The following is a 15,392-nucleotide window of genomic DNA, read 5'->3' as shown; positions in this document are numbered from 1 at the left end:
ACAACACCGAAAACCAGAAACAACCCAAAATAAAAACCCTGCTCACGCTGCCCTCTCTCCTTCCTGACAGAGTTATATCCACACAGACGTCTTCCCATCTTTACTGCTGGAGCTGCCTTTCTCCAGCGAGGCCTTGGGTTTAGCACCTTGTTTCTCCTGGGCGGTGTTGGCCCTGTTCTGCTCCACCACGGTGCCCCCCGAGGCGGGGCTGCTGGTCCTTGAGGGCTGAGTGTTGGCCTGGGTGCTGCTGTAGCTCTGGAAGGCGATGTCCAGCTGCTCCTGGGCCACCCGCAGGTGCTTGTGCAGCGTGGACAGATCCGCCGGCAGGTTCTCGTCCGGGCTGGTGCACTGCTGCTCCTGAGCCACGTTGGCCAAGTTCTGCTCGTGGGCCATCAGGCTGTTGGGGATCTTGGTGGACTTCTCGGATTTGACGACCAGGTTGTACTCGGGAGGGCAGGAGATGTTCTTGGGGTAGGCGTAGTTGTAGGGGGGCTGCCGGAAGCTGTTGATTTTCCGGTTGCGGATGGCGTCGCGGATGGTCCCGAATCCCAGGTGGAACATCTCGCACATGTTCAGCAGCAGGCACAGGCAGCTCACCACATACATCACCAGGAGGAAGATGGTCTTCTCCGTGGGCCGGGACACAAAGCAGTCCACGGTGTGGGGACAAGGGACCCTGTTGCAGACGTAATACGCTTCCACCTCGAAACCGTAGAGCAAATACTGCCCTATCAAAAAGCAAACCTCGAAGGAAGCCCGGGTGAGGAGCTGGAAGACGTAGATTTTCATCAGTCCCTCCTGCTGGATGCGCCTCCTCCCGTCGTGCTTCTGCTGCTCCTTGCACTTGGGCTTGGCCTTGGCTTTTTCGTGCTCGGCCGCATCGTCAGAGATCATGGGCTCCTCCTCGTCGGCCTCCATGGCGTCCTCCATGTTACGCACGGCCTGCCAGTTCAGGGCAAACTGCTTCTTCTTGAAGCCCTTGAACTTCTTCTCCTCCTCGGCCGAGCGGGCGATCCTGTGGATGGCGTAGCCCAGGTACATCACCGAGGGCGTGGAGATCATGATGATCTGGAAGACCCAGAACCTGACGTGCGACAGCGGCGCGAAGGCGTCGTAGCAGACGTTGTCGCAGCCCGGCTGCTTGGTGTTGCAGGTGAACTTGCTCTGCTCATCAGAGTAGATGGACTCGCCCCCCACCGCCGTCAGGACGATGCGGAAGACGATGAGCACGGTGAGCCAGACCTTCCCCACGAAGGTGGAGTGATTGTGAATCTCTTCTAGCAGGCGGGTGAGGAAGCTCCAGCTCATGTTGGTCATAAGGGCTGCTCAGTTATAACCTGCAGGGAGAGGGGGAAATAAAAACCAGGGCTGTGAGGTCACATCTCGTGCCAGCAGCATGACCGGAGCGGTGACTTGTGGCCCTTGTGAGTTTTGGGCTCCTCATGGCAAGAAAGACATTGAGGGGCTGGAGCGTGTCCAGGGAAGGGAATGGAGATGGGGAAGGGTCTGGAGAATTCCTGAGGGAGCTGGGAAAGGGGCTCAGACTGGAGAAAAGGGGGATCAGGGGGACCTTGTGGCTCTGCACAACTCCCTGACAGGAGGGGACAGCCGGGGGGGATTTGGGATCTGCTCCAGGGAACAGGGACAGGAGGAGAGGGAACGGCCTCAATTAGTACCAGGGGAGGTTTAGATTGGGCATTAAGGAAAATTTGTCCCGTTAAAGAGCAGCCAGGGCTGGAGCAGTGGAGGATGCTCCCACATTAGAGACACTTGCCTTTGAAACATCTTTCATTAGCAAACCCAGAAAAATGCAAAGGATCAGCTAAAGAATGGGAATATTTATGTTTACAGGCTGATGGCCCTTTTAAGTTCCTCTTGAAACAAAGCAAAACAAAACAAAACTTTAATCAAATACAGACTGTTTCAAAAATAAACCTTGAGAAGCTTTCAAGAGAAAACCATGCATTTATTAGACCTGGACAGCTGGGGAGGAAGAGCTTGTAAAAAGCATTTTGTGTTTAGCTTAACTTGCAGTGGAGCCTCAGCTCGAGTTCCTTGGGTGACCTCAGGCAGCACTAAAGACAAGAGGCGATTTCACTGCTCGAGTGGCACGGATACTGAGGGATGAGACCAGTAGGGAAAGCACATGCATCCAAAGAACAGTGGAGGAAAAGAAAAGAGAAGAGAAAGGAGCTGTTTTCTTGTGTGAAAGGAGTAGGGACTTCAACCCTGACTCTCCATGCTGGGTGAGCATGGCCGAGTGGAGGTGAAGATGCAGGGGGAAAAAATGAATCATAAAATCCCAGAATCCTATAATTTTTGGGGGGCTGGAAGGGACCTTAAAGATCACCTTGTTCCACGGGCAGGGACACTTCCCACTAGACCAGGTCGCTCCAAGCCCCATCCAACCCGGCTCCATGATGCTGTGAAACACGAGCCTGGCGCTGACCTGGCTCTGCAGCACTGGAGACACAGAACTGTGCTGTAGGGTTTCCACGGTGGGAGCTGCCAGGAGCCCAGCCCCACACGGGAGCAGGGAGAGAAACGTGTCCTGCTCTGTTCTCCACATCCAGCCGCTCTGGAATGTGATTCTGCTCCCGCTGCTTCCCAGGACAGGAGCCAAGCAGAGCTTGGTTTGCTCAGCGCTGCCCCTGTCGAGGGCTCTCGAGAGCAGGCAGATGGAATTTTCTAACCCTGCTATTTCCAGATCAAACAAATCCCCTGCGAACACAAGCCCCCAAGTCTTCACACGCTGGGCTGAGCCTGTGGGAGCGCTCTGCAGGTGGTGCTGTGCTTGTCCTGGGGCTGGGGAAACTGAGGCAGGGAGGGGAGAGACAGCTGGGTCATAAACCAGGAGAGGTGGGGAAATTCTCCTCTCTGCCCTCAACCCTCAAAGGTTCTGGTCCCTTCTTCTGGGACCAGAATCCTGCTCTCCTGCCCCAAAAGTGATGCCTTGGTCAGTACAACTGTGGTCACTGCAGGACATGGAAAGTGATGCCCATTGAGATGTTCTTTATTTATTAGAGGAAATTTAGTTTATTCAGGGGTGAGATGGGGAAGTTCCCTCTTTGAGTGCTTTTTTTTTTTTTTTGCTTCCTTATAGTGGGTACACCCTAAGGGGTCTTTAGCTCTTCCTCTGTTGTGTTAACCTTCAGATATGGGTAATTTGGGGTGTTAAATGATTTACAGAATTAATCCAGGCACTCAGCCAAGCTCCAGCTGACAGGGGGCTGGGAAGGGAAGACCCTGCTGGGTGTGGGGCATGATGCATCTGCCTGTGGAGCATCCGGGTGTGGATGAGGCAGGGTTGGATGCAGCCCCATACAGGTGTCCAGTCCCCCCCTGCACCCCGAATTAGCTGCAAGCCCCAAATTTTTCTTAAAAATACACTTGAATGTCCGGTGGAGCAGTTCATCCAAAATTCAGGGCTCCCCCGAAGGGTTTCTGAAGTCTACACTGAGGATAATTCACCATTTTGCAATTGTTAACCCAAGGACACAATTCCCAAAGCTCCAATGCACCTCCCAGGAACCGTTTGGTGGGGCAGGGAGGGTCTGACCAAGGTTGCAACAGCTTTTGGAGTAAATATTCAAGTTTTGAACTGGTATTTGTCAGGGTTGTTAGCAAAGCACCCCCTGTGTCCTCTACGAGACACATTTTAAAAAGGAGATCCCAATTAAGTGCTCCCAAATCTCCCGAGCCAAGGAAAAGAAAGGGCAAAGTAGCAGAAGTAAGGGGATGTTGGCTTTGAGAAGACCACCCCTGGCTACCAGCCACCACCCTGAGCTGTGGGTGCTGCCACTGCCCCTGCAGCTCAGCCCTCTGCACATCTGGAGCTGCAGGAACATCTGCAGGAAGCAGCCCTGAGCTGTTCCTGCGCCCCTGGGACCCCTCTCTGCAGGGTCACACCTTGGAGCTGCACCCCTGTGTGTCCACCTGCCCTCCTGGCATTGTGTTTGAGAGCAGGAGCCGAAGGAAATGAGCTCAAACCCTCTCCCTGCAAATCAGTTTGGTTAAACTTCCAGTGGGTTTTAGGACTCAACTGGCTACGAAGACTAAACTGTGGGATTTCAGTGCTTTTAATTGCTTGGGTGGGGGTTTAGTGCACCATGATGGTTTGGAATCCATTGTTAGCAAAACAAGTTTCCAAGGGAACACTTGTTCACAGTGCTGGTGAACAGACTGGCACTAGGCAAAGGCTGTGTCTCCTCTCCTCACAATCCCAACCATCAAAGCACAGAACATGGATTTTTGCATCTTTCCACCTGCTACAGACCCAATTACTCTGTGCAGTGTGAAAGTTATGCAGGCTAGTTAAAAAACCAAAATGAAACAAAACAAAAAAACCCCATCTGGGTGGATCTGCAGCAGGTAGATGGATTAGATGAGGTGGTTCTTGCAGCTCAATTGTCTCCTGAGAAAGGATTCCCCATCCCTGTGGCTTTGACATCCATTCATTCAGTCACCCATCACCACATGCCACCTCCAGAGGTGACATACAGAATGAAACACACACAGGCTACAAGCTTCACTTCAAAACAGCTACAAAGGAGGGACTGGATTGTTCACCACCAACTCCTAAAGGACCCAGAACTGTGTAACCAGTACAGGAATGAGCTGTTGGCTCCACGTTCTCCCAAAACCTGCTGAGCCCTCCACACAAACACAGGCACAGCTGTGGGAACAGGGAAAACTTTAAAAACTGAATCTAAAATATGCCAAAGAACGAAAATAAATAAATATATATATATGTAAAAAAATGAGTGCTGGCTGGATGTCCTTCCATCCTGCACGCTTCTCACTCTGCTGCCTGAACTGCAGGGGAAAGAACGTGGAGGTGGAAAAAATAAAAAATCTACTTACAGAGACATGATGCTTGTCGCGGTGGCTTTCCCTCCTCCACCGACATTCCTGTGCCTCCAATCCCTCCGCCTTGCCCTAGATAAAGCCCTGCAGGCTCGGTCCAGCCGTGCTCCAGAGGTTGGGAAGTATTTAAGGCTCTGTCAGACCCCGCCTTTGCCACAGCCCCACCGCCTGTGCTCACCCTCCTGCCTCTCTCCAAGCCTCGGGATAAGATGGGAAGGTGTTCCACAGACACGCCAGGCGAGGGAAAGGCATGGGTTTTAAATCCAAACAAGCCTCTGGGTCTGGTTTTAGGAACACTGCCTGGAATTTTGCTGCCGAGCCCTTGTGTCGGTTGGGAGTGAATTAATAGCATCAGCTTTTAGTGGCACTGGGAACAGATTTGTGAGACTGAGAGCACGACTAACAGGGAACATGTGGAAAACATATTCTGGCAAAAGTTCCTTGGCTGTTGGGGGTGAAAAAATAATAAAAATTAAAAAAAAAAAAATAGGAGGGAAAGCTCGCTAGTGGGAAAAAGTGCTCTGAAGCTCCTGGTTTGCTTCATTCCCAGGAAAAGCTGTCCCTGAAGGAGGTGGTTTCCTTCTCTCCAAACTGGTGGAGGGAACAGGGATGAAGGATGAGGGATGAAGGATGAGGGATGAAGGATGAAGGATGAAGGATGGGAAAAGGGTTTTGAGCACCAACAGAGACTTTTCCGGCCTCCTTGCAGCTGCTGGAAGGAGCAGCTAGGATGGGGATGCATAGGAAGTCTGAGGCAGGTGGTTTGCAAGAAGAAAACCTCCTGAAAACCTCCTGAAAACCTCCTAAAAACCTCCTGAAAACCCTGATGGCCCAAGGATCACCTGCTCCATCCATGAGGAGCTTTGGCATTGCCATTCCAGCAGCATCGGGGCTCGGGGTGTCTGGAAAATGGAGACTCAGGGCAGAAAGTCCACCCAAGGTCATGGAAAGGATCAGATCTCTGAGGGCAGAAAGATTGGGAAGATCTGCACTGGGATTAAGGGCGGTGTTGGAAACCATGTGGTTTATCAGGAATTTTTATCCTGGTGCTGACAAAGCAGGATATTCAGACTTCGGCTTTCCCAAAAAGCCTGAATGGACCTGGAAGGGCAATTCCTGCTCACTGGGACTTGTTGCCTCTTGCAAGGAACATCTGCACTGCATTTTACTGCAGTAACACTCCTCGAGGTTTTCTGTTATAAACCAATTACTCATTTATCATTACTGATAAGTTAATTCCCTGTTTGGAATTAGTCACCTAGGATAGATAGGAAAAGCCCTATCAGCTGAGTGAGGTTTAGGGATGAACACACCTTTGTGGGAATATGCCACACCATGAAAACCAGGGTTTGGGAGGCTTTTTTGGGGAGTAAACTCTAAAAAAGTTACATTACCATAACCCTGGCTTCGTGTTTCAACTTTGGGCACATTGACAGCTTTCTCTCCCAAAAGACACAGGGAGGTTGCAGCCTCCCTCAGCCTCCCTGGATTTCTCCCACTGTGAGAGGGAGAGCAGGCAGCAGGCTGGGGCTCCATCATCCCTGCTTATTCCTGGGGCAGGGATTGGCCTCCAGCACTCTGGGGCTGGGACCTCCTTTCCCTCGAGGTCCTTCAGCTCTGGAGACAGCAGCGGTCACCTCGTGGTCACTCCACAGGGACCACTGAATGTTCTTTGGGTGCATCCCTCCAGCACATGTTCCACCCTGTGACATCCACCAGAGCTCAGGGATGGCCACCAAGAGCTCAGGGATGGCCACCAAGAGCTTGTTCCCCAAAAACCTGTGGTGAAAGCCACACCTGCTGCTGCTGGTGTGGGACAGAGCTGCAGGGAAGTGGTTTTGGTTATTTAAAAATAACCAGCTCCCAGACTCTGCAGGACTGCAGGCAGCAGCTCAGAGATAAAAGACAGCTCAGCGTGGTCCCTGTCCCATGGGTCAGGCAGATTTTTCCAGGCTCTTTGCTTTCTAACCATGAGGGTTATTTATACACACAGCACTCATGTCTGGGCAAAGTTTTTTGGGCTTCAGGCAGGCCAGGCAACATCTGCTGCTGCTGCTCCAGCCATCACACTGGCAGGGCCTGAGGGCTTCTCATCACCAAACCATCACCCAGGGAAAGAGGCAGGAGGCAGAGCCATAAATGAGTGTACAGGGGAAAACCCATCCCTGCAGCATCCCGTGTGCTCAGTTCAATGCCTGGCTATGAGAAATGGGAATAAAAGAGAGGAGACGGAGGGGAAAGGATGTGATGGAGCTTTGCATAATTCTGGCTGCTGCTGGGAGTCACCTCTCCAAACCACCTCTCCCCCAGGCACCATTTGTGTTTCATAGCAGGGATCTATACATATTTATTTAAATGTATATTGAAATAAGTAAGTGCTGTCACCAGTGATAATGAGACCTGGTGTAACATCTCCCTGCTACGTCAGGGATGAGGAGTGACCATAATTACCCACTCGGAGCACAAACCTACAAAGTTCTGTGCTGGATTGTGCTGACAGGTCATTTTCTCCTCTAATTTTTGTCTTTTGATGCTCATTTGTTTGGTTTTTAAACTGAATGCAATGAAGGTATTCATCTTTGTGCAAATGTTTTTAAAACAAGGCTCACTGTGTTGAGACATATATGACAAAATCGGAATAAATTAAAATCACCATCATTTTATCCTATTGATTATTGTTGGATTTGGGCTTTTGACATGATGGAATTTCCCATCTGAGAAGCAAAAATGTTTGGACACTGCAAGCGAGAGCAAAATGTGAAGCAGCAGTTTTAGTTCTTATCTTTTTCCTCCTGGCTTAAGTTCACTAAACTTTTTTCCATGACTTTTGGACATGGGATGCAGGACTCATCCTCACCTTTGGTGGCTGCGGATGCCATCCACTTTGAAAGGGATTTGTGATGGAAATGGTGGCAAAGGCACTGCTAAAAAGGAATATTGAGATTTGGAAAATATTCCCTCTCCTTTGGCATAAACTAAAATCCCACAGAACTGTGTTTTTATCCTTATTTGCCAGTAGTTTGGTGGAAGTTATGGGGAAAAAGGAATTTGAGGGCTGCCAGCTTGGTCAGAGTGTCAGAGTCACAAGGGAGGCACGCTGAGGTTTTGTCCCCTTCAGGATGGGCTGCAGGGATTGATACCCCCTTCCTCAATGTGTCCTCCTCTCCTCCACCCCCTCTTCTGCTTCCAGAGCTGCTGTCCCATGGGCACACAGGTGTGGGGGATCCATGGGTTTGGGAAAGGATTTGGGCTCCTTTCCAACCAGTTTGGTTCAAGCCAGCGCTGCAAATTTGACATTTCTAGTGGCACGTGCCTGGCTGGCAGGACGAGGTGAGTGGATCCCAGAATGGTTTGGGTTTGGAAAGGACCTTAAAGATCCTCCAGTTCCACCCCCTTGCTATGGCTGGGGACACCTCCCACTGCAGCAGGTTCCTTGGACCAGAGATCCAAGTGTTTGTCCCACTGGGACATCTCCCATTTGTATTTCCTGGTGGGAAGGAGCCCACCAGCTCCTATGGGAGCCCCTTCTTCATGCCTGGAGTCTCCAGAGCCTTCAGCAACCCCAGTTGTGTCCCCAGGGACCCAAGCTGTGTCACTGCCTCGGGCTGGGCCACATCTCCTGTGTGCTTTGGGACAGGCCAGCAGCTCCCAGCAAGGATGGAAGCTCCATACTGGGATAGAACTTGGGTTAATGGGTGTGGGGGCTGAAACAGCCCATTTCTTGCTGGAACAGAAACCCAACCAAGAATTTTGTCGAGGACAAGCATGGCTGTCCCAGGGAGCTGTTCAGGATCTGGGAGGGAGCAGGTGGGAATGGCCCCAGTGCTGCTGGACCCACCTGTGCCAGCCCAGGGCCTCCAGGCTCTCCTTTCAGTCCCACCACACTCCCTGATTTAACACCAAAACCATCCCAGTTGTGCAAACTTCTTCCCTCCTTCACGCAGAGCTTTGGGCACTCTCCAAGATTTGGGACTCATCAGGACTCACATCCTAAGAACTCAGCCAGAACCTTAACTCTCTTAAAAACAACAATTCACAAGCAGCAGAAAAAGCTGTGCCAGGGTCTGTTGCTAAAATCTGCTTCATCACAAACCTCTGTGTGGACTTTTCAGGGCAGTGGTGATGATAACCCCAATGCAAAAGTGTCATTTGAAGGACAGAAAGGCAAAATTTCTACTTATTCATCATCAGGTTGATTTTTATCCTGCATCCAGCTCTGCTTGGATGAACCCAAGAAGGTTTTGAGCTGGAGAAGAATTACGTGGTTAGTCTCTGGCTCTTTGCAAGGATGAAACAGAGAAAATCTGGTCTTACACATTTTTCCAAAGCCCGTGGGGATTTTGGCTGAATAATGCAGGAGTGTTTGAAAGCGAGGTGAGGGATGTTTTCCTTCATGCACTCTGAAAATGTAAACTCTGGCTCTGAGCTGCCATGACATTTGGACAACAGTTATGCCTCAGTTAGCACAAAGATAGGTCAGAAAATGGAATTTCTGTGAAGTTTGCATTGGTTTGTGCCTGGAGCCAAAAGCCAAGCTGTTAGCAGAATAAATAACATTTCTGCTGAAAAACAGAGAAAAGTTTCCTTCAGATATTCCGGGCTGATGACTGCAGAAAGGTAAAAGCGCTTTGAAAATTACCTAAAAACTTATCTGATATGGTCAAATAACAAAAAGATTTAAATTCTAAATAACAAAAGCCCAAAGGAAACATTTAAACCCAGGCTTCAGAGCAGAAACCATTTATCCCAGCCCTTCCCAGCTGAAAATTTCACTGCAATGGACACATTCTTGAGAAAAATTTCAGTGCTGAGAAAAAAAGCACATTATTTTTTCTGAGGGGAACATTTCTGCTGAAGTGGTGGTGAGATGACACAGGGGATGTACTGAGAGGTGACAAGAAGGGACTCAGGCGGAGCCTCAGGACGTGGCTCAGCAAAGCCCTTTTTTAGCATTTTCCCCAGCATCTATTCCTGCTCCAAAGAAAACATCTGCCTCGATAGCCAGAGGTCAAATCGAGCCGTTATTCCCTCCTCTATTTGCTTCCCTTTCCTGAAGTAGCTGGAGGAGCAATGGGAATGAAAGGGCATCTCCAACCCCACCCGTCAGGGTCATCCCTGGAGTTGGTTTCTCCTGAAATCCCATTGTGGCTCCCTGAGCTCTCATAACAGGAAGCAATAAAATTTCCACTCGGTGTTGCCAGCCCTGTGAAGCCAAGCCAGCCTTGACTTGCTCTAGACCTCCCTGAACTTGTACAAAAGAGTGAAAAAAAAAAAAAATTAAAACAATTCAGTTAAAACCAGAGGAAATCCATCCCCGGTCCGTGCAGAAGTTCAGTGCTCATCTCCTCCTCCCGCTGTTGTCCATGTGGACATTCCTCCATCCACAGTTCACCCCACAGCAGTGCCTTAATGCAGGTGGGGGCAGAGGAAAAGGGTCAGGATGTATGGGAAAGGTTGAGGAATGCTGGGAAAAAAAAAAAAAAAAAGGGAAATGGACAAAATTTTTGGCTGGTCCAGAAAGGGGTGGGTTTGATGGGTTTTTTCCCTCACACCTGTGGATGGACAGAGATGGAGTTTTGTGAGGGAGCTTGGAAGAGCCCCAGGAAAAGGGGTCAGGAGAGGTTGGAAGCCCATCCACAGCTTCTGAGCTGCATTCAAGAGCTGCTGGGTGAGGTCCCTGACTGGTGCCAAGTGGGTGAAAGGAACATTTTTCCCTATTTTTCAGTTTCACAAAAACCACATTCCCAGTGTGTCAGTGCGGGAAGAGGGAAGGAGATGGGAGCAACAACACCTTAAGGACATCTTGAGAATAAAGACAGCAGCCCTCAAAGTGGAACAGTTCTGTCCTTGGCACCCTCACAAGCAAAGCACAACAAAGACCTGGAGCTGTTGGAGCAATTCCAGGGGAGCCCCCGGAGCTGCTCCAGGGCTGGAGCCCCTCTGCTCTGGAGCCAGACTGGGAAAACTGGGAATGCTCACCTGGAGAGGAGAAGGCTCCAGGGAGAGCTCAGAGCCCCTGGCAGGGCCTGAAGGGGCTCCAGGAGAGCTGGAGAGGGACTGGGGACAAGGGATGGAGGGACAGGACACAGGGAATGGCTTCCACTGCCACAGGGCAGGGCTGGGTGGGATATTGGGATGGGATTCCTGGCTGGGAGGGTGGGGAGGGACTGGGACAGGGTGCCCAGAGCAGCTGTGGCTGCCCCTGGATCCCTGGCAGTGTCCAAGGCCAGGCTGGACAGGGCTTGGAGCAGCCTGGGACAGTGGAAGGTGTTCCCAGCCCATGGCAGGGGTGGCACTGGGTGGGCTTTAAGGTCCCTTCCAACCCAAACCATTCCATGATTCCATGGTTCTCTGAAGGCAGGACATGCTCAACACCTCCTCCAGCTTTCCTCACCAATCTCCTCTTGCACATAACTGCAATACTCACAGGTTTGGGGTGATAGATCAACACAGGTTTCGGGTGGTTTTGTGTGTGGAAAATGCTTTGCAATGTCACAGTCAAGCTGCTGACCCTAAGAGTTTGACTCTCTTTCCCCCAGAAGTTCCAGTGGAAAAGGTGATGGAGTGATTTCTGTCATCACACACCTCATCCATGTGGGACACAGGGACAGCCACTGCAGCAGATGGCACGACCTGCTCACACCCACCCAGGACAGCCACAAGAAATGGTCCAAAGTTATTTAATGTTTTCATCTTCTCACAGAAAACAAGTGACGGGACAAGAATAAATGGCCTCAAGTTGCACCAGGGGAGTTTTAGATTGGATACTAGGGGAAAATTCTTCACAGAGAGTTAGAACAGACTGCCCAGGGCAGTGGTGGAGTCACCATCACTGAAAGTGTTCAAAACTGTGTGGATGTGGCACCTGGGAACATGGTTTAGGGGTGGTTATGATGGTGCTGGGTTGACTGGCATTGATCTTAAGCAATTATGTTATTCTAATTTTTTTGCAAACAGAGAAGTATCTGTATTTTGCCAACCAAAGTTGTTGTTGAAGAAACCTCTCAATTCTAACAAGGCCAGGAGCCTGCAGTGAGCAAGTGCTCCATAAATTGTCCAGCAACAGGACCCAGCCCAGGTATTTCCATCAGGTCCATGCTCTGCCTGGTTCTCAGGATGTTCCCTTGTGCTGCCCTGGGACCACTGAGGTCTGACCTGTCCTACACCATCCTTGGGGCAGAGCTCATGTCTTGCTGCTCTCAACAACCTTAACAGCTCTGAGGTGGTTAAAGACCACCTGGGGGTCACTTGGAACAGCTCCTGGGCTTGAGAGCAGCTTCGAGGTCCTGCTTTGGTGTTTCCTCTTCTCAGGGTGCCGAGTCACACTCTGCAGTCTGCTCTGCCAGGAAGGAATCCCAGAATCCCAGAATGGTTTGGCATGGAAGGGATCTTGAAGCTCATCTTGTTCCAACCCCCTGCTGTGGGCAGGGACACCTTCCACTGTCTCAGGGAGCTCCATGTCCTGTCCAGCCTGACCTTGGACACTTCCAGGAATCCAGGGGCAGCCACAGCTTCTCTGGGAATTCCATCCCAGGGCCTCCCCACCCTCACAGGGAAGGATTTATTCTTAATATCTCATCTAAATCAAATCAACTATCAATTTAAAGCCATTTCTCCTTGTCCTGGCCCTCCATCCCTTGTCCAAAATCTCCCTCCAGCTCTCTTGGAGCCCCTTTAGCCACAAGAAAGGGCTCCAAGGTGTCTCCTTGAAGCCTTCTCTTCTCCAGGCTGAACAATCCCAATTCTCTCAGCCCTTCCCCACAGGAGAGGTTCTCCATCCCTCTGGTCACCCTGGTGACCCTCCTCTGGTCTCTCAAATCCATCACCCACCACAAGGGCTCTGCTTGCAGGAGCTGAGGTGAAGCTCAGGAGGAGCTCAGGCAGCAAGACTTGTGAGGTAAGACAAAATTTTACCCCAGCCCTAATATCTGAAATACCAAAACTTTCTGCAGATTCCAACACTCATTGCTGGGATATCTATTTTATCTATTTCCCAATCTTTTGGCTTTGCAGAAGCCTCTGACTTGGCAGGTCAGACAGAGCCATAACAGTGAGGCTGCTCTGTGATCCAAGTGTTGTGCAAATGGGGACAAGGGCTGGGAACAGCTGTCAAACCCTTCTCTCCACCATATAAACCCATCCCTGTGGCTCCCCCAAATAAATCTGCTGCACACTTGCCACCCCAAATCACCAAAATGTCCTCCTGAGCTCAGCCCCCTGGACACCAGATTTTTGTTATGGCAATGACATCTTTATGGTAAAGAAATCCAACATCAACTTTATATTAAAAACTACAAAAAGTTGCCCAGAGAAGCTGTGCCCTCCCCATCTATCCCTGGAGCTGTTCCAGACCGAGCTGGATGGGGCTTGCAGCAACGTGGGATAGGGGAAGGTGTCCCTGGCAGGGGGTTGGAATGACATGATCTTTAATGTCTCTTCCGACCCAAACCATTCTGGGATTCTATGAAGACAAGAAGGAAAATGCCAAAGCAATTGCCCGAGACATTTAGATGTGACTTGTGGCCATTTTCCCATTACTAATTAGACCTGAACAGAGTTAAAAGGGAAGACAGAGACTCCAGCATGAAAAATAAGGCAGCAAATAGGTTGGATGTGCTCTTGCCAGCTGTCCTTAGATAACAGACAAAACAGAATATAAGGAAAAAAAGGAAACGTTATTTCCACAAGTGCTTTCCTACCCTTCTGGCTGGGTCCCCAGCACAGCCTGGACAGGTTCCTACTCTGCTCACTGAGACGTTTCATTACACCAGTATCACCAGCAAATATTTAACAGCCCCTTAGGTAATTACACGCAGACCCAATTACTCAGCCAGCTTTACATGCAGAGAGGAGGAGGATGAGAGAGAAATGCCCGGAGGAGAGCCCAGGGCTGGGCGAGCAGCACGGTACCTTCCCAGAGCTCCAGGATGGAGCATCAGCCAAGGCTGCAGGTCCTGATCCGATGAGGGTCTGGTCTGAAGGCGAGCAGGGGCTGGAACAGGGACAGGAACCTTCCTGGACGTGTTTACATAGGTGGCCCCCACCCGCTGACGCCGCAGAGGTCAGCAGCTCCTGCCTCACATCTGGACAGCGCCGGGTCCCCCGTGCCAAGACGGGGCACCATGTGTGTGTCCATCCCCAGGGCTCCTGGGGTTGGATCAGGGTTCCTCTCTCCCCTCACGAGTGGGACAGTGGCACGGGGAAGGTGCCCCAGGCTGGCATCCAGGTGGGAATGGAGCCAGTGCCAGCTGGCCCTGGGCCACGCTGCTGCTCAAAACAAAGGCTCACCCTGAGATCTGCAGTGCTGGAGCGCTTTGGGCATCCAGCAGGGCTCCAGCAGCACCTGCTGCACCCCCTCCAGCACACTGGGCATAAGCACACACCTGACTGTCAGCGAAACCTGCTCCACAGCAGCAAACCCTGCTCCACAGCACCAAACCCTACAGCAGCACCAAACCCTGCCCCACAGCACCAAACCCTACAGCAGCACCAAACCCTGCCCCACAGCACCAAACCCTACAGCAGCACCAAACCCTGCCCCACAGCACCAAACCCTACAGCAGCACCAAACCCTGCACCACAGCACCAAACCCTACAGCAGCACCAAACCCTGCACCACAGCACCAAACCCTACAGCAGCACCAAACCCTGCTCCACAGCACCAAACCCTACAGCAGCACCAAACCCTACACCACAGCACCAAACCCTACAGCAGCACCAAACCCTGCACCACAGCACCAAACCCTACAGCAGCACCAAACCCTGCACCACAGCACCAAACCCTACAGCAGCACCAAACCCTGCTCCACAGCACCAAACCCTACAGCAGCACCAAACCCTGCACCACAGCACCAAACCCTACAGCAGCACCAAACCCTGCTCCACAGCACCAAACCCTACAGCAGCACCAAACCCTGCTCCATAGCACCAAACCCTACAGCAGCACCAAACCCTGCTCCACAGCACCAAACCCTACAGCAGCACCAAACCCTGCACCACAGCACCAAACCCTGCCCCACAGCACCAAACCCTACAGCAGCACCAAACCCTGCCCCACAGCACCAAACCCTGCCCCACAGCACCAAACCCTGCCCCACAGCACCAAACCCTACAGCAGCACCAAACCCTGCCCCACAGCACCAAACCCTGCCCCACAGCACCAAACCCTACAGCAGCACCAAACCCTGCACCACAGCACCAAACCCTACAGCAGCACCAAACCCTGCTCCATAGCACCAAACCCTACAGCAGCACCAAACCCTACAGCAGCACCAAACCCTGCACCACAGCACCAAACCCTACAGCAGCACCAAACCCTACAGCAGCACCAAACCCTGCCCCACAGCACCAAACCCTACAGCAGCACCAAACCCTGCCCCACAGCACCAAACCCTACAGCAGCACCAAACCCTACAGCAGCACCAAACCCTGCCTCACAGCACCAAACCCTACAGCAGCACCAAACCCTGCACCACAGCACCAAACCCTACAGCAGCACCAAACCCTGCACCACAGCACCAAACCCT

At 51.5% G+C, this 15,392-nt stretch overlaps 1 protein-coding gene across 1 annotated transcript; it reads right to left on the bottom strand.

The window, feature by feature from the left end:
• Positions 1-72: 72 nt before the first annotated feature.
• GJC2 (gap junction protein gamma 2) lies at positions 73-1,317 on the bottom strand. Its single transcript, XM_062493253.1, has one exon. The coding sequence runs from the start codon at positions 1,315-1,317 to the stop codon at positions 73-75; it is 1,245 nt and encodes a 414-aa protein (XP_062349237.1).
• Between the last annotated feature and the right edge of the window lie 14,075 nt (positions 1,318-15,392).

The sequence above is a fragment of the Cinclus cinclus genome, chromosome 1 (genome assembly GCF_963662255.1).
Source record: "Cinclus cinclus chromosome 1, bCinCin1.1, whole genome shotgun sequence".
Classification (NCBI taxonomy): Eukaryota; Metazoa; Chordata; class Aves; order Passeriformes; family Cinclidae; genus Cinclus; species Cinclus cinclus.
The sequence above is the reverse complement of the archived record's forward strand: the minus strand, read 5'-3'. Positions and strand labels throughout refer to the sequence as shown.